This window comes from Dendrobium catenatum, unplaced genomic scaffold (assembly GCF_001605985.2).
Source record: "Dendrobium catenatum unplaced genomic scaffold, ASM160598v2 fragScaff_scaffold_726, whole genome shotgun sequence".
Classification (NCBI taxonomy): Eukaryota; Viridiplantae; Streptophyta; class Magnoliopsida; order Asparagales; family Orchidaceae; genus Dendrobium; species Dendrobium catenatum.
In genome coordinates this window covers 378,876-398,625 of record NW_021319188.1, presented here as the reverse complement: position 1 = coordinate 398,625, position 19,750 = coordinate 378,876, and the positions used below count along the sequence as shown (strand labels likewise).

The 19,750-nt window shown below is 33.7% G+C and overlaps 1 protein-coding gene across 2 annotated transcripts in view; it reads left to right on the top strand.

Moving 5' to 3' along the window:
* The window catches only part of LOC110098025 (cytosolic purine 5'-nucleotidase), a 33,570-nt gene extending 14,700 nt beyond the window's left edge, over nt 1–18,870 (top strand). For both annotated transcript variants that reach the window (XM_020824721.1, XM_020824723.2), the window contains exons 6-17: nt 2,602–2,685; nt 4,026–4,142; nt 5,064–5,169; nt 5,263–5,328; nt 10,863–10,916; nt 13,366–13,423; nt 14,011–14,087; nt 16,620–16,690; nt 17,371–17,431; nt 18,189–18,248; nt 18,349–18,411; nt 18,491–18,870. In XM_020824721.1, coding sequence (XP_020680380.1) covers nt 2,602–2,685; nt 4,026–4,142; nt 5,064–5,169; nt 5,263–5,328; nt 10,863–10,916; nt 13,366–13,423; nt 14,011–14,087; nt 16,620–16,690; nt 17,371–17,431; nt 18,189–18,248; nt 18,349–18,411; nt 18,491–18,613 — 940 coding nt within the window. In that variant the 3' untranslated portion in view covers nt 18,614–18,870. The remainder of the gene's footprint in view (nt 1–2,601; nt 2,686–4,025; nt 4,143–5,063; nt 5,170–5,262; nt 5,329–10,862; nt 10,917–13,365; nt 13,424–14,010; nt 14,088–16,619; nt 16,691–17,370; nt 17,432–18,188; nt 18,249–18,348; nt 18,412–18,490) is intronic.
* Nucleotides 18,871–19,750: the final 880 nt, after the last annotated feature.

Here is a 19,750-nt window from a genome sequence, read left to right as displayed (position 1 = left end):
TAACTTAAGAATAAACTATATTCAACAAACTCCCAAAACCTTTGAAATCACCTTATTGTAAGCCTTAAATAGGCTCCATAATTCCATCTCAAATCAGCCCCCTTTTCCTAAATAATTCCCTTTAAAATTTGAATTCAAATTAGATTTTTTTCCCTAATTAATTCCCTCCCAATTGTAATTAAAACTTTCCTAAATAATCCCCCCCTTAATTCCTTCTCCTTTTTCCTAAATAATTCTCTCTTAGATTTTGAATTCAAATTAGATCTCTTGCTTAAATAATTCACTCCCAATTGTAATTTAAATATTCATAAATAATTTCCCTTTGATTAAGAACATTCCTAAAAAGCTCCCTCTTGATTAGGAAACTTCTTGATTCCCTCTCAATCAAATCGGCCGTCCATTAATACTCCCCTTCCAAAGTGCCACCTTATCCTCAAGGTGAAACGAAGGGAACTGCTATTGAAACACTGGACTGAAAAATGGATTGACTCTGGGTCGAATGATCCCTTTCTCTAGCATCTCCCTAATCAATCTCTCGATCTCATCCTTCTGGATTTGGGGATGACGGTACAGACGTACACTGATAGGTCAGACTCCTTCCTTCAAGATGATAGCATGCTCACATTCCTATGGAGGTTGCAACCTCTGAACTAGCTGGAACACCTCTCGATACTACTGTAGGAGTGGCTAAACCATTTTTGGTGCTTCTATCTTCTCCCAATCTTCTTCTCCTTCCAAACTTTTCAGCTCCATAAAAAAATCTCACTCATTCACCCATTCCCCTCCTTTGGAAGTGGCTCCAAAGATGACATCTCTCTTCTTCCCCCCAAAACTTCTACTTCCTGATCCTCCCTCATCATCCCTATATTAGGGTTTTCCCCACTTCCCAGTCCAATCAACGGTGCTCTCGTCTCCGATATTGTTAGTTGGGTTTGAAGCTCTAATAATTTCCTTATCATTCATTCTAGGTTGGAAAAATTTTCCTCCATTGATGTCATTCTATTCTCAAACGCCAATTTGAATTGGCCAACTTTTCCTTTAAGACGCTTTTCCAAGCCATCAACTTTCTTTGCAGTCATAGGTCCCATAAAAGTGCTCTGATACTTTGATTCGAAGTGGATGCCATTTCCTTGAAATCAGCAAATGATAATAAGAAATTAGGAAGAGAAACACACCAAAACTATAATATAATATTAAACTTATTTTTTATATAATATTAGTTAAATATTATTTTAAATATTAGTAATTTAATTTATTAAATAATTTAACTAATTTAATAAATATGATAACTATTATCAAAATTTATGATTAATTTTATCAAAGTTTTTTTTTGGAAAATATTATAACTATGATCAAATTTTTATCAAAATTTTTATAAAATTAATAGTTATAAGATTTTCCCAAAAAATTTAATGTTTCTCTCTCCCGTCTCTCTCTCTCCCTCCCTCCCCATTTCTCTCTCTCTCTCTCTCTCTCTTTCTCTCCTCTATCCCTTCCCATCTCTCTCTCCCCGTTTCACTCTCTCGCTCCCGGTTTCTCGCTCTCTTCCTCTCTTTCAATCTCTCTCTATCTCCCCATAAGTTGAATACGCCAAATGATTTGGGGCATTCAAAATGCTCCAAATCATTTGACGATTCTGCTCCTTTTTAAACTCATATAAAGCTTCTTGCTTGCTTTCCCATAAATCCACTTTTAAATCAATTTAATGGCAATTTAAAATAAATGATGTAGTGTTACGTTTAAGTTTACCTTCTTGAGCACCTCAAGATGAAGAGGTTGGAGGAAGATCAAGCCTTATATCTTCTTCTTCCTCGCATGGCCTTTATCATAGCAGTGGTTTGCCTTCCCCCTCTCTATAGTTTAATCCGACTAACCTCTAGCTGCTTGTAATCCCTTTTAATCCCTTTCTCTCCCTCTTACTCATTTTTCTTCTATGATTTGATCTCTCAATGTCAATTACCCTCTTGTCCTTTCAGTCTATCTCTCTCAAGTCTTGGACAAACTGTGCTTGAATCCTCTCTGCTGCTTTATTTGGTTCTCCCCTTCTCGTCTATATCTAATTATATGTATAAATAGTATTATAAATTATTTTATATATTATTTATATGATATATTTTTTGTAGAAAATTTAGGTCATAAACGTGATGGAATTTCTACCAAAATTTTATCACATTCGAAATAATTATGTTGTTCATCATTATTCATTTATTAGCAATCAATTTTCAGAAAATGTTCATTGAAGTTCAATTTATTCAAATGAATTTGATCATTAACCTTAAATATCTGTTACTGCTTCTTAGGTATTTTAATGACATAAAAAAAAGAAAAAAAAAATACAAGTCTTTAAAAAAAAATTAAAAAAAATAATAAAAAAAAATGACATAAGGGCTCTCAATTATCTTTACAGACATTTTAAAAATTACGAAAATTAGTTTGATTAATTGAGCTTATTTAGCTTAATCATATTTAGTCATTATATACCTTCATTCATATCATTCTTTGTAGAATTTTGAGCATTCTACATTCATTTAAGTACCAACCACTCAAAATTACATCCTTAGCAATGTCAATTAATTATTTTTTCTTGAATTATTCAACAAGGTATATTAATGAAGATCTATCAATTGTGCCTATGATTAAAATGCTTCGAGAATCTGGGCGTTCTGTATTCTTGGTAACCAACAGGTACATTCTTCTCTTGCTATGGTTCATTTCATTCAATTTATCTCTATTAGGTCTTTTTCTCATTCTATTTGTAAGCCGTTCTAGGTAAACCCTGAAGAAAACAAGTTTTGTTCAGCTGGGCTTAGCTGGTTATTATATTTTTGATGAGTGCAACGTTTACATAATCGTATACTGAAATCAATAGACAGAATTGCAATATTTCTTTGCAAGCATATATATCCGGACATGTAAATAAATTGGGTGCATTTTAAAATGCTCATGGGTGCTTATGTAAATATAGAAGCACGCCTCTGAATTGATTCGCTTGTAATTATGGGCATATTTTCAGGTGCACCTCTGCAAGAACTGATAAATTGCTTGCAAGAAATAACATGAAGAAACGATAATCATAAGTATCCTAAGAATGTAAGAGCATCCTGACAAAGTCCTACTCGTAGTAGGTTTCTAGGACATCCATCTTAGGTGTATTTCTTCATATGCCAAGTGCATCCTAGCCTTGCTATATACTTACTGAGAAGTATCTACCTATTCTTGGTAAGATTTTCGAAACATAAAAAAAATATTGCATGCCCTGACAAGTATTCTTACATTTCAAAGCATCCAAGTGTCTCTTCGTACCAAAATTCTTTTGATAGAACTCATAAATCACTAAAACTAATTGTGCAGTAGTTTTGCCTGGATGGATAATAACCAAGCATATCTCGAGGAAATGCTTCATATTAATATTTGAAAGTGATATACATATGTATGAGCAACATTACTTTGATAAAATTGCGTACAACTTTCTGTTGTAGTTAACATGGACAGGGGATGGGGTATTTTGTATAGATATTTATACTTACTTCCAAGAGTTTTAGCTCATCATCATTAGCCCATTCCAACTATTTGGGTTCAGTTCCAACAGGATTAACATGAATCTATTAATGGTGCAAAACTTTTTGGTAGGAATGTTGCAGGTGTATTCAGTATCAATTTTCCCTTTTGATTCGTAGTCTAATTACATGTTTATAGAGAGCGAGGTGCTACTTTGATTCAAAGCATGAACTTCATATTCATATGCACTAATTTTTTTCCTGAAACTTACGCACTAATTTTTATCAGCAAAATGTGCTTTGCACCTAGTTTTGCTTTAACGTATTCCAGTTGCAGCACGTTTTTGTGGGAACGTTGCAGTTGAATTCAGTGATAAGTTTTCTTTGTCCTTTATAATTTGCATATTTGTATTGAATGAAATATCTCTTTGATCCAAACCATGGACTGAGTGCTAAATAAATTGAATACTTCTTCTTTCAATGGTTTCTTTGATTTTGTTGCTCCATCTCCTAGTTTGCAAATTGCAGCTTGTGGGACTATACAAATGTTGTCATGAATTTTCTCTGTGGGACCTACAACATGGAAGTTGGCTTGCCTTGCAAATTTGACTGGATAGAAAAATTTGATCTGGTTATCACGGGCAGGTGCGTCTCTTTCTTGACAATTTTGATACCAGCATGCATGCGTTAATATTTATGACGCACAAAGCACTTTTAGATGACCATTTGTCATGCCAAAGATGCTCGGACATCATAGGACGCCATACTGGACTCACCATGTGGTCTTATCCTGTTTCTTCTTGTTCCTTAAAAAATCCAGCTATTTTCAATCAAATATGGAGACAACATGAATATATGTTGGAGACAGTAACAAAACTTTGTCAATCTTACTTTATTCTATGCAAAACAAAACTTATTTAGATTCCTAGTCTCATTCTTCCTTTTTTAATGCTCTATTAATATCGTTGCCACCTGATATTTCTAAATTTTGTGATTTACAAGATTGGTCACAATTTTTTTTTGGAGATTATAATACTGATTTTTTTTTATTCACACACACATAATTCTTTTCTCTATTCCTGTTGTGTCCTGAACTTTCTCAAGGCTATCCATGCTTAAATCTTTTTATTGTAGATGAGTTTTGTCTTCATATTTGATTTGTTTCATCTAAACTTAACACTAGCTATGGCGTTTTTCTTTATGTCATGTTCGTATCATTGGCTCGGGATTTTTATGTTTATCTGCAGTTTTATATTTGGATAGGATAAGTTTGAAACATAAGAGGTGGGGCAATTGTGCAAATTGTTTTACATGTATTTTCATGTTTCCCGTATCTCAGAGTTTACAAGATCTCCTAAAAACAGAAATATTAATATTTTTAGTCTCTTTAAGCATGGCTTTACTCTCATTTAAGCCTGCACCTTATTTGTTCATTTATTGTTAGTTGCGTAGTATCTTTGATTAGAGCCTTGCAGATATCATTTCATTTCTTCTATAATGTTTTTTTCCACCAGAAGTAGTCTTAAATTATCATGATGGAGCTTATTCAATATTTTAGCTGCACAGTTCAAAACCTGGATTTTTCCATGAAGAAAATCGGGCAAACCTATTTCAAGTTGATCCAGAATCTGGCATGCTACAAAATACTGAACTTGGCGTCCCTATCCCTCAGGTCAGTGAAACTCATGCCATATGCTTGCATAAACTTTCTTTTTTGATAATTTAACACATCTGTCTCCGTGCTACTCTTTTCGCGTGCAAAAAGATTGGAACTACCTTGCAAGGCCAAGGATCTTCATCCAAGGAGTTAAAAAGGAATAAAGTTTTTCAGGTATTCATTTTTTATTGCATGTTATCATAAACTGAACTATTCCTAGAGATTATCTCAGTTTTATGAGAGCATTTTCAACTCATTTGCTTGGTTTTGAGCATGGATTTGTTTACTTTGTTAACACCCACTAAAATGCTTACCTTAAAGTCAATGCTCTTGGATCCAAATCTTTCTGTGGATGATGCAGACACAAGTTGCTAAGGTAAGCAGATGGGTAGAAACTTGGGTGAAGATGGAGAGTAAAGAATGAAATGGGAGAATGAAAAGGAAACTAGAAAATGCTTAAAAGATTAGAGCTTTCAGACAGAATTTTCCAGAAGGAAAAGTATCTCCTCTATTGTTTTTCATGATCCCTTATTTATAAGGTCACGGGGCTATAGAAAATACGACAAAGAAAAAGTAAAATGGTACAATGCTATACAATCCACATATGTAGTGCCACAGTACATTCTAGGCACGGGTCGTACCCTTATCGAGTAAGGGATTGCTGAGTTCGAGGAGGTGAATTCATAAGAGGATGAGCCCCATGGTGTCGGTTGGTCTTGTTAGCCAGTGGCCCAGTACAAAACAAGATGGATATAGTGACATGAAACTGACTTGGAGTCGCTAGATAACTACGGCGAATCCTGAGTCATTGTGAGGGAACATGCAAGTGGGATGAGCTAGTTGAGGGATTGAGTGGTAGTTGGTGCTGATAGGGTGAGTCAAGAACCCCAGATAGACACTTTTGTCACACTCTATTTTCATCTTTTTTTGACCATCTTGAGTGTAATAGAAGTGGACAATCTGACTAGATTGAATTTTCTCATACTTATTATGATTAATTCCTCGTGATAGAATGAGTGAAATCAGTCTGACTCGATCATCCCAAAACATACCTAACATTTAATACTCATCTAATACTTTCATCATATACATTGAAATGGAAGCTTATATAACTAAAATCCTTGAGTCGATTACGGAGATACTAATATAATTTCTAAAATAACTATGTATATATGCTAAAGGTCTTTTATTTACATCATCATCATACATAATTGTTACACAATCTGAAATTTATACATCCTAAGGACAAAACACTTTGCCTGCCTCCTATTCATCGTGCCCTTTCCTTTTTCATGATATCATAGAATAGTATCAAATGAGCCATGGGCTCAATGAGATAATCATTTCTAACCTAAAGTCAAATATAAAATGAATGTAAAGAAAATGCTATATTGATCATATGATGTAAAAGAAATAATTATATTTAATTTCGTACAGTATATGTCAATTCATTACATGAATTATGATTCATCAATGCAAATGAGCGCATCAAAAGGAACAATTATAATTGTTATCTAAGTATGAAGTTAACCATGAATTACTCATTTTCATTCTTTTACTTATTCTTGATCATATCATGTTTATGGGCTTCAGCCCTTTATATCATCATTCCTTTTATAATAGTTGGGCTAACCAAATCTTCATTATTAAGGATAACAAATTTTCTTTTTATACTCTTCATAAAGGTTGGGCTAACCAACTCTCAAGTATCAAGAGCTAAAAATTCCCTTTTTATTCATCTTTTCTTGGTAATGGTTGGGCCAACCAACTCTTCGATAAATCAACCCACCTAACTAATATTATATGACCTTCCGTAGGATCCTTAAATTCATTCTCATTGGTTTATTTCTTGACATTGACATATATTTATTTATCATTTCATGATGTGTACATACGTGATGATAAAATATGATATATGCAAAAATGTCATTTGTCATTTAATATTTTTATATTTGAAATCTAATGAAGATTAACTTGGAATCATATAAATTAATGATCATATGACATGCATAAATGCATCTTATGTATTAGATGTTTTAATATACTCGCCAAATGCACATATCCGCAAACAGGACTCTGAACCTCTCGAATAGATGAATCCTGTGGCTACTTTAGTGAAGCTGACTATAACTGACGGTAACTCAACAATCTGGACTACCCTGTCTGCTTAATAGTATCAGCTGCAGGTTATAAGATGTCGCATATATCGTAACTGATACGATCCATGGTGCTATCCAGTGGATTATACTCCCTACATTTCAACATGATGTTACTGGCCCATTCATTAGAATTAAAGGTAATGGAATCTGAAGAGCATATTGGAAGCATAGGAGAGTAGGTGAAAAAACTTTGAAAGACATCATGCCCCCTCAACATGTCTTCATGTTGCTCGAGTCTGTCCCTAATATCAGCCTCCCTCCGGGGATCATGTCTGTCAATAACATCCCCAATATCATTCTCGCTAGGCTCATCAGGAGGCAAATCATCAGATCTATGCCAGTGGAAGATTCTCCTGGATAAAGGATGATGAAAATGCATTAGAGGAAATATAATAAATCTAAATGCATGAAAGAAAAGCTACAAACAAGTCCATCAAATGATGGTTAACCACGTTACAACACATGTGGTATGGTCTAGACGCATACCACATTTGTTGGAGGACATTTGTTGACCCATACACTAACAAGCACAAAAATGACTAAAATTGATGATGAGAGCAATATGATGCGTCACTAAAATGCTCAAATGATCTCTGATCGTCAAACTGATTGCGTCGATGCAATCAGAATGTTGAACTTACCTAAGAGGGAGCCCCTCGTAGTCGAATCAATCGAAGATGTTTAAAATTGATGTTCTGCGCACGAAATGTTACGCGAAACTATCCAAACGACGTCCGATTACAAATCTTTGTTGTGTCTGGAGCATGGAAACTATATAAAAATGATTGTGATATCGCCTAGGGACCTTGCACGAGAAAATTGGCATAAATTTCCAAGGCGACAACACAGAAAATGAAAGGTGCACAAAAATAAAAAAAAAAATAAAAAAGAATATATATATATATATATATTAGCTCTTTGGTTTTGATCTTCCTCACGCGGATCCGTCCTGCATCATGCAAATACAGCTTGGTCCGAAGTCCCTTCATTTCCTCTCACTCCCTGTTCGTGATCCCTAAGCTGCAAACACCCCCAGTCCGCCCCTTTTCACACCATCAAGTTCTCATGCTCTGTTCGTTGCTCCCTTCTTGCACTTTTGATCCCGACCGAGCCGTACGACTAAGCACGCTAATGATAACCCACCCAGCCTCCCGATTATGATCCCCCCTGCACCGTGTCCGACTTCTCGTAGCCGCGAGTTTTTCGTCTCCTGAAGCCAAACCCTAGCCCCGTCGAGCAGCTCCCATCCACGTATGAACTAACCCATGCCCAATTTACCACAGCCGCATGAATCGATCACACACTGATTGACCCCAACTCCTCTCGATTTCCCTAGATTGCATGTAATCTCACGCACAAGCTACTCCTGTTTACGTCCAGACCCACGCGAAACCCAGCCACGGGCTACCTTCAATCCTGATTAACACCAACCTACTCTAATTCTCCCTATTTGAATGAATCACCCACTTCAACTGCCCGTATATCCTTTTGTTCACGCAAGAGGGCACAGGACACGAACCCCATCCAACCTCAAATAATCAAATCCTAGCTCCATGTTGCACAATCTGTCAACCACCCCCCTCACTTCACTACTGAATTGAACCAAATCCCGAACTCGTGCTTCACCCTGCCTACAGTTTAACTCCAACTCTCTTCACCGTATCGAACTCACCAGCTGAATCACCAACAAACTGTCATTTCCTCCTGCTTATTATTATTATTATTATTATTATTATTATTATTATTATCATTATTACTATTATTATTGTTAAACAAAAAAAAGAAGAAAATAATAATTTTAAAAAAAAGGAGCAATCAAAAGATCTGCGCATTTTCTCCATCGTCGTCGCCCCGACATTGTCACTGTCATCGCTCGCGCAAGGTATAACTACCCTAAACTCAAAAAGCTCCCAAAATCCCATTTTCGACGCTCTTGGCAAAATGTTTCATGTGAAGATTATTGCCCCCATAAATTTAAAGTAAAATTCATCTGCCGTTCATAATCATTTGATGAGGGTGATAAATTTGAGAATAATCTTAGGTTATGAAGAGCTAATGTTTTGATGAGTGTATCATTAAGATTCACTCTCAAATTATCTCTCACTAGTAAGGATATGATATGTGTCTTCTAACTAATGATTTCATATCAAAACAATAACATATATAAATGGTTATGATTAGAGCCACATTGCGAGATAGTTTTGCCATAAAATGATACTATTAAATTATGGTCACACCCAGAGCCTGCAAATTTTCTAATGGCAAAAAAACTCTCAAGTAATGAATAATTAGGGTGCACTAGATACGGCACAAAGTCCTATGTTGAATAAGGTTGATCTTAATTTGTCTCCTTGGATAAACATCCACTCTATGCCTATCATGTTTTTTTGGACGAAGTAACACATAGATGCCGACAAGGATTATTCTTTCAAGTTGGGTTTACTATATCCTTTAACTAAGTAGATCAGAAACTTTAACAATCCGGGACAGTAGAACCATGAGATTTTGATCTAGTTCGCCACATTCCCCCCACCATTTATTTTAAATTCATGGTGGTAAATTTTGAACCCATACTAAAATTGTTAAAATTGTTGGTATTAAATACTTAGAATTCAATTTTTGAGGACTAGAATTAATCAAAAGTTCTCTTTCATCATTAGGAGGGGTGGTAATTAACCATAAGTGTTTGTTTATATGGGAAATATGAAACTAGATCATAAAGTACTTGCTAAATGAGATCGAAATCTTTGTACAATATCTTAATTTCATTATAGTCTACCTTTCAAAAGTTAAAATTTTTAGAATTTGTTTTAAGATAATTATATTATAAGTTGAAAAAGTTTTTTTTGTTATGACTATTATAAAAAATTGACTACGAAATAAAATTGAAGATTAATTGATAAATAATATTTTAGCCACTTATATTAAGAAAGAAATATTTGATCGTATTGATGATGAAGTAACTATTAAACTTTTAAAAATATAAGGAGTAGGCATTATAAATTATAAGCTTCTTTCATCTTATATTTTACCTTTTTAAAATAATAATTACAAACAAAAAAAAAATTTTTTTAAGTGCCAATGTTTGCCTCAAGCTTGTATGAAAAAAGTTGAGAGAATATTTGAAAAATAAATTTATGTTTCTGCTAAAAAAATTCATGGTTTTGCCTTTGTGTACTTATATATTAAAGCATCTTTTGCAAATAAATTTTAATGACTATAAGTAGCATATTCACTTACAAAAGCAATTTGCTTTGTGCAAGTAATTGAGTACATTTATTTACTTTTGGTTTAATTTACTTATGTTTTTCGTGAAGCTACTTAATTTTCTTTTAAATTTATTATTTATAATGAAAGAAAATTGCTGCAAGGGAAAATAAAGCTGATTCAAATAAATATATAATGTATAGTAACGGGCAGATGATCAATAATGGGTTGTGACCATGATTCTTGTTAAAAAAAAAAAAACTACAAAAAAAAATCATTTCATTTTTCTTTTTTCCAACCTATACACTGATTTAGAAAGCATTTGTTATTCAACTGTTTCAGGGTGGGAATGTTGCTCATCTTCATAAACTACTCGGGATAGAAGCAAGTTATCAGGTAATTAATGATTTGTTCATAACCTTGCTATTAACTAGATTTTACCTCTACGAAATATGTTGAAGATTTCTATGGCTAGGTTTTAGATTGATGATTTTAGTCATTAGGTATTTAAGCTTTTCTTTCGTAAGCTAGTTTATCACAGTTTAGGGGGCTGATTTTTATTTATTAATTAGCAATGGTTTCTGTAACCTTTTGCATACTTGGTGAATTGAGGCTCCCTCAATGCAGAGTCAGGATTGGGGTTTATGCATGCAACCTTGCCTTCGCAGTGTAGTGATGCTATTTCTATGTTTTGAAACCGTGACTTTGGTAACAATGGAAGCAAGCTAACTATGGCCTCTTCTTTTCTGTTAGAGTTGCATAATCATTTTTTGTAATTTGTCTGAGCCACCCTCTTAAGAAATAAGAATATAGAAGAAATTAACAAAGTTCTGCTCTGAATTTTATTAACTTCCATTGACGCTCTCATGAAATTCCTTCTGTTGGAAATTGTGCAAATATATATGTTTGTACAGTTCCAACAACTGACAAGGTATGCACACGTCATGTTATGTTAGTGCTATGCATGTCCGTTAAGGGTATGCCATATCGTGAAACTGAAAACACAAGAGTGGAAGAGCAGAATCCGTGATTAAAAAAAAAAAAATAGTTAACTTCTGCTGGGCATTGCTTTTTTGAAACCAGTGATATTTCCGACGCTTTGCCTCCTTGATGTAAATGTTTGTCTGTTAAGGGTATGCCATTTTGCAAAACTGAAAACGCAGGAAGAGTGGAAGAGCAAAATTCGTGATAAAAAAATTCAGTTAGCTTCTGCTGGACATTACTTGGTTGAAACCAGTGATATGATTCCTCCACCTTGCTTTCGTTTATTTTAGTTTCTTTGATCCATCAACTTTTGGGCTTAGTTTTTAGTTTGAAGGATAACCAAAGGCACGGTTCAATTTTTTTGGTTAGCCCTGCCCTGCTTGAGTTCAAGTTAAGAAACTCTAGAATGTTTTTGACCGAGGTGTTGAGTTTTTCTTTACGGTCTACTGAACTTGAAGAAGGTTTGGGGTGCAAAGGTGGAAGTATGCCCCTTTTGTCCATATTTGCTCAATACGGTATAATTTAGTAGGTTCTCTGAAGATTACACTAAAACAGTAGCAGTTCTTATCACATAAACTGAATTCATGAGTCTTGTATGAAAATAGTACGTATAATTTGCCATCAACGATTTAAGGATTTCATGAGATAATATGGTGTAATTATTTCATTACTATATTCTTTTAGCGTTACCTAAAAATCTTTCTTTTTGTTCCTGTTTTTCTTTTCTTGGAATTGATTTCCATGGTGTACGATATTGCTTTGACAGAATTGCCCATGCTAAAGACTTCCTTTCGAAATCTTCGAGATTATATGCTATAGTTTTTCCCTGATGCTTGTTGTACTTTGTCTGGATGTTTTTCCTATCCATATGCTTCCTTCTGGTAAGTATATTTTCTTCTATTTTTGTTTGACTTTATGCTTGTTAGGTTTTGAAAGATGTCAAAAATATGGTATTGGGCTCTTGCTGAACATAAAAATGTTTAAATAATGCATTGTGAGGGTTGATTAGCTCTCAGTGGGTTCTGTTTCGGCCTCTTTTACATTCCTTTTTTTTTTCAACCAGACATCCTACGATGAAATAACCCTCCACAACCAAGAAGTTACTATCTCATGAATTATGATGTGGGGACTTGAGTTAGATGATTCTCTGCCCTGAGTTAAGCAAATTAATTTGATGCTAAAAAAGTGGAGTGCCCATTTCCTGCAGGTACAAGATAGCAATCTAATCTATTGTAACCACTATATAAAGGGTACTTCAAGATGATAACTTTTTGTTGAAAAGTCTTAAATGCCACCTCTATCATCATTCTTTTAACTTGTCTCAGATGGACCCAACAAACAAAATCTCCGAACTCTGAAGCCAACAAAATCTTTTTATATTTTGTTAATTGAAAGTGGAGGATCAACTTCTATACTGAGAATGCCAAACAGGAAGAAAAGATAGTAAATAAGATAAGGGATCCACTTATTCATTTCTCCATCATTTGTTACAACTTATGGAGGGAGAAACCTGTTTCATATGTAAGAGCATATCATCTAATTTAGGTATTAAAAATGAGATTACGGTAATCTTATTAATCACTCGACTATCATCCATTAAGTGTAAGCAATAAAGGAATTGCAGAAGGACTCATAGCTTTTCAAATGAATCCTTTCTTAAGTAGTTCGTCTACTTTTCCTTCTAAGTTTAGCCTATTAAATAGCTTTGATCCTGTAATGTATTAGATTATGATGATCTAAGATACAAATCAATGTCCTATAACGTAGGCATATTGCTTGACAGTGCGTATATTTAATGCTCCTTAACAATACAATGTTCACCTTGCAAAATGTCGTTACGGTGCTTCTTTCATGCTTACAGGTCCTTTACGTTGGAGACCACATTTATGGAGACATTTTGCGCAGCAAGAAAGTACTAGGTAATATTTTTGTTGAATTTTCTTGTTGTAATCTTCGTTATTCAAAGCTCTGATGTACATTGTGAATAAATTTTTTAGCTTCACATTTTCTCAAGATGCCAAGTAATATGTCAACTCCTCCATTATCATACTTTGAAACAGAGTATGTTCAAGTAAAAGATACTTCAAAATTTTAACTTCTTAAGACCACTAACCCAAAATGATAATTATGAACTTTTATTTGTCAATAAAACAAATAATATTCGATTATTACAAACTTAATGAGTTAGGTATTTGCAATACTTCTATTATTCCTTAACAAAAAAATCATGAAAAAAACTCTGTAGTGCATAAGTAGCATTCAAATATCCAAACTGTAACAGGGATAGTTCTTTGAAGAAATTATGAGTATAAGTAGCATTCAACTTAATGTGGAGGAGTTAATAATATTTTTTATTTCATCGGTTAATCAATTAAACAAGATGAGTTGGATCTAACGTCATAAAGTTTTGGTTTTAATATTTCCAAAATTGGCTTTCTTCTCATAAACTTCTTATGCAAATTTTCTTTTGTCATGATTAATTCAATTGATTTATTCACCAAGTTAGGTTGGAGGACAATGCTTGTTGTTCCGGAGCTTGAGAAAGAGGTGGAACTCCTTTGGGACTCGAGGAAAACCCGAAAGGTTTGTTAAAAGAAATTGCCCTCCTCTGTTGTATGTATGCTTCTATGGTCTAATTTGTTTGCGCTCAAAATATAGTTTTAGAGATATCATAGCCAATTATATTGTATAACTAATATATCTTTTCTACTATCTCCACAGCTAATGAGTTGAGGTTTTGTTTGACTTGCTTAAATCTTATTATTTAGAATTTGAATAAAAACTAAGTTTAGTATTGGTCCATAAAGTATGATATATGGAGCTAGGGATGAAAATGAGCCGAGTCTTTAACAAGCTACTTATTGCTCGTCTCGACAAGTGCTCATTCATGTTCATTTGCTTAACTATTCAAACAAATTTGAACAATTTTATAAATAATATGTTGTTAAATGAATAAACAATTTATTGCTCAATTTATTTATGATCATGAACAATATCATTTAAGTGTCTTGAACAAACTTGTTAAGAAGCTCGATATAAAGCTTGATTGAGGCTCAATGTAAAGCTCAATTATGGCTTGATGTGAATGCTACTGCACACCACACATTTAACACTTAATAAATTAACTTGATTAAAATATTAAAATGAAATAATTTCTCTTATTTAAAGTGAAATACAAGAGCAACAACAAGCTTTTATCCTATTATGTGCGTTTGGCTACATGAATCTTTTTTCCCCATATGTTCTACTAAGAGTCAAATTTTTATTTAAATCTAATAAAATGTCATTTTTAATATTTTCTAATCAAGTCTTTTTAGTTCTATCTCTATCTTTCTTAATACAGGCCAAATTTAAAACATTTATTCACCTAACAAGGTCATCGAAAGGACGATGTTTTCTGTGACCAAACCATCTAAGGCGACTCTCTCTAATGTTATCTTCCACTATAGATACTCCAACCTTTTAACGTATATGCTCGTTTCACATTCTGTCTCTAAGTGTAAAACCACTCATCCACCTGAGCATCCATGTCTCTGTAACATTTAATTTTATGCTTAAACAAATATTATTTTACTAATTGGCCTAATTTCTTAATAAATACTTATTCTTACTTCAGTTTTTAAAATTAGACTCAACGTTTTAACAGGTGTTATATATATATATAAGCAATAATTAGAAACTATTTGCACGTTTCCAAGGCCTTTTAATTAAAAAATTCCCAAGGGTCTAAAGCTACTATATGTATAGTCGTACATATGTTGGAAGTATAAAGTAGTATTATTTATATGCTTTAAAGGGCAAAGTGTTAGCACTCAGCCTTGTTGCATGAGCTTGTGGCCTCTAGAGTTCTCCACCTATGTCTTCTTAAAGGATTTAACAAAATTTTAAGAATTTTTAACAACAACAACGACAATAATATCAAGCTTTTATCCCATTACATGGGGTCAGCTACATGAATCATTTTTCTCCATTGTGTCATATTAAGAGTCAAATTCTCTTATAAATTTAATTAAGAGAGGTCATTTCTAGTACTTTCTAGCCAAATTTTTTAGGTTTACACATCTTTTTTAACATAGGGCTGTTCTTGCATTGTCTCTAGAATTGTCAACTATTTATATTTTCCACTAGCACCAATATCATTATATTTCAATCCAAGAATGAATGTTGAAGATTGCTTGTCTTTATATTTTGGTTTTGCTTTTCTTTTGTTACCCCTTCTTTCCCTACAAAATATTAGTTAGACGGATTCCACTCCCGATTTTTTTCCTTAGATATTCATTATTTAGTAATAATTTTCCATAAGCTATCCTATCCCACTCATGATACTATGTCTGCAGATTTTGTTAGGTCCTTTTTTATGTTCTTATTAATATTTGTCTGATGCTCATTTTCTCCACTTGTTGAGAGGTTTTCTTTTCCTCCTTTTATTTAATTAGAAAGGCTTTTTTTTTTGCTTTGGGCTTGTTCTACTTATACTTCAATTTGGTTTTTATAGGTAGCTTGTGCTTGTAGCTGGGAATTTTGTTTCTAGGTTTACTAGAATATATTCATGCTTGACCGTGGTTTGTTTAGTTCTCTGCTATTCCTAGTTGCTTTGACCAAAATACAAAGCTGCTAATCAATTTTGAATTACATGATTGAGCTTTCAATTAGGTATTGTTTCTACACTCTGTAATTTGGTCAACATTAAATGGATAGCACACCAAACGTACAAACAGAGGGAACACCCATCTTCAATGAGCTCTCTAAAAATAATCACAACTTGCCAAAGTTCACTTGATTTTATGTTAAGCTGGTTTTAGTGCAAAGCTATGACTAAATTAGCAATACTCTTTCCTCGAGCATTATGTGAAAAGAAGATGATTTTAAGGTTCACCATCGAATATTGGAAAGCTTTTTGGCTTCCGTTGTAGATGAAGAAGACAGCGGATAGCATATTCCATTCATTCTGTAATGGAACATGCTACGCAAGCATTAGAAGGAAACTATATTTGTCATTTAACTAGGATCATGCCATCATTTTTTTCTTCTGTCATGCTTTGTCATTATCTCTATCTATTTTGGACAATTGAAGGGCTGTTCAATGCTTATATGTTTCTCAACATATTATCTCAGGAACTTCGAAGTTTGAGGAGAGAGAGAGATCTTATTGAAGATCAGATTCATCATTTGAATTGGTCTCTTAAGTAAGTTTCGTAATTGAAGTATTGTTTGCTAAAACGAGCATGTCTGTGCCTCTTCAATTCATATTTTGTTATCATTGTTCTTTGACATGGACATCAGAAATTCATGCCATTAGACAATGAGTAGACTTCTAGAGATTTTTTTCTTGAAGCATTAGATTGGCGCATCCTTGAAAAATCTACATGTTTTATTAGATAACAGGGGTTTCTGTTTCAAGTTGATCTAAATTTGAGTACATAATATAATCAAATTTTCCTGAAATAATATTTGATAATAAATTTTGCTAAAATAATAAATTTTTTTCTGATTATATGTTCCGCCAAACCAGTTCCAAAGAATTTAATTTGTAATAGTTAATTTGCTTTCTAAGTTTATACTTTTGTATAAATGAAATCTGGACTAGTTCTGGATGTTTCAGATTTCTTGTCTGTTGTGCTGGTTCTGTAGAATGGCTCTCCAAATTGTTCTGGACGATTGATCCACAGAAAATGCTCATCCTGTCCATTTAAAGTAATCAATAACTACCAAACACGAGATCCTGTAATGGAGAAAAAAAATATATATATACCATTTATGTATGTGTGTATAGTTCTTCCTGCTTGATTTTCTTGCAAATACTCTTGCATTATTGTTTAAGTAATATATGTTTTTTATCCTGAACAATCAATCATATCTTGACCAGGTTCGATGCCCTTGATGATCATGCACGTAATCAGCTTTCTTTTCAGAGAGAAAATCTCGAGGCAAGTAGAGGCTTACAGTTTAATAGCATAGGCTTTTGGTGACCGTATGACTAATTTTCTTTAGCTTAATTTGCTGCATTGACGTTCTGATCCTTATAAAGAAGGTCAAATAGGCTGCTAAGGAAACATGTGTAATGTTTGAACATAATTTTCAAAAATTTTCTGGTGTTATTCAACATGGACTTTGTGCTTTATATGAGATTGCCTAGAAATCTTTGATGGGTGCCTTCTGCGGCTTAAATTTCAGTTGTATTTGTTGATAGCCGTTTCATTATTATGCGAAAAACTATTTTGTTCTTAATTTTTATTGTATAGCTCCTTGTGCTTATACTTTATGCCTAAAACTACGTCTGCAGGAACTAGTAGGATTTACTAAATCCTGTAAATCCGGATTTAATTTACCTAGGCTCATAAATCCTAAAAGTGTTTGATATGAAAAATTTTAAATCCTGTTAAATCTCTAAAGTTGTTTGGCAACAGATTGTGACTGAGCGTTAAATCTAAATAGGAATGGGATTAGGATTTAGACGGATTTACCGGATTTATGCTGCAGATTTACGAATTTGCCGATTTACAATGGCGCTGATTGCGTTTGATTGGATTTACGCTAAATACTACTAAAAACGACGGACAAATCCGATACCAAACACCCCCTAAAACTTAACTGCATGTTCTTATAGATAGTTCCTGCTCTTGATTTGACTAATGACATAATCATGTTTTCACTTTAAGGTGTTTCTATGTTTATTAATTGCAGTCAGAAAGGGATCGTGTAAGGCATCAACATCAGAAAATCCAGAGAGAACGTCACCAGAATGTAAGTACAAATCTTACTCAATTTTGTTCTATCAAACTAGAGTTTATGAGAAGGGCTTAATGTTTAATCTGAGTAATAAGGCCTCTTTATCCTCATTCAGTTTCATCAGGTGTGGGGACAACTCATGAAGACAGGATACCAGAACTCTCGATTCGCGCATCAGGTTTATTATGCTCTCTACTATTGAATCATGCAAATTATTTTTCGGTTCATGTAGTTATATATATATATATCATCTGCAGGTTGAGAGGTTTGCGTGCTTGTATACGAGCCAAGTGACGAACTTGGGCTTGTATTCTCCTGACAAATACTACAGGCCAACTGAAGATTTCATGCCTCATGAGTTTGATATCCTTGAAGATTAATCACTTTTTTTTGCAGCAGTTGATAGTGATTGCCGTATCAGAAACTACAAAGTAAGCCTTCTTTTTCTGCCCCTACTTTCAGTGCATGGAAGCAGCTTCATCCCAATGCCCTGTTTTTTTTTTCCCCCTAAATGTAAACCTATCAGCTAAATAAATGTTGTCATGAAAATTTTGAATGGCAATTTCAAATTGCTTGAAATTGCTGGCATTACCATTGCTCGTAAGAAAATGCCTTGGGTGATTACTGGTTCTCTGTCTCATTCGACCCATTTGGCCTGATCAATCAATCACGACCAAAATCCTTTGAGCTACCATCCTTGCTTTGGCCCAAAGCTTTTGTTCTGTCAAGTAATGCCATTTTAGGTGTTAACGGAGGGGGAAATTATCAAATTATTGGGTTCGGACACCGGACATCATCCAGAGCCCAATAAAAATGCGCCACATCACCCTCTACTCCGCACTGTGAAGTATTGAACTCAGTGCCGAGCTTAGTATTACTCGGTATTGGATGACATGGCTATGCACCTGATTGGTCTCCAAACGGTAAGCTATGTCTGATGTCCGAACCCAATAATTCCTCCAACGGAGGCTTCATTTAAGCAGCAGTCTTTGATTTCGTTTGATACGACTTTCTTATTATTTTTTAAAATAGTTATTTAGTATAAAAAATTTTAGTTCAAAAAATTTCTTATTAAAAAGTTTGATTTAGAAAATAATTGTGCTGACATTGAATTTCAATTGAAGAGAATTATGTTTTTAAAATGACCTCAAAGTTCTAAATAAACCATTGTGGGCCCAACTCTCTACAAAAATATAAAAATCTTAAGCAAACAGATTATAAAAGTACTCTAGCAAAATTACCATCGTAACAACCTATTCAGCATATGCAATACTTTGTTGAAGGTGATAAATTTAAGTTAATTTTAAGTCACCAAGAGTTAATTTCATATCAAGCATATGAATTTATTCATTCACTAATGATCTCTTGCTATGATATATATATATATATATCATCTAACCAGATGATTTTATGCTAATTTATGATTACAATTGAAGTCCTTTAATCGAGTTTATATCATTTATTGTAATCATACTCATAGCCCAAAAAATCCCAATATCTTCTACTTTTTTGAAATA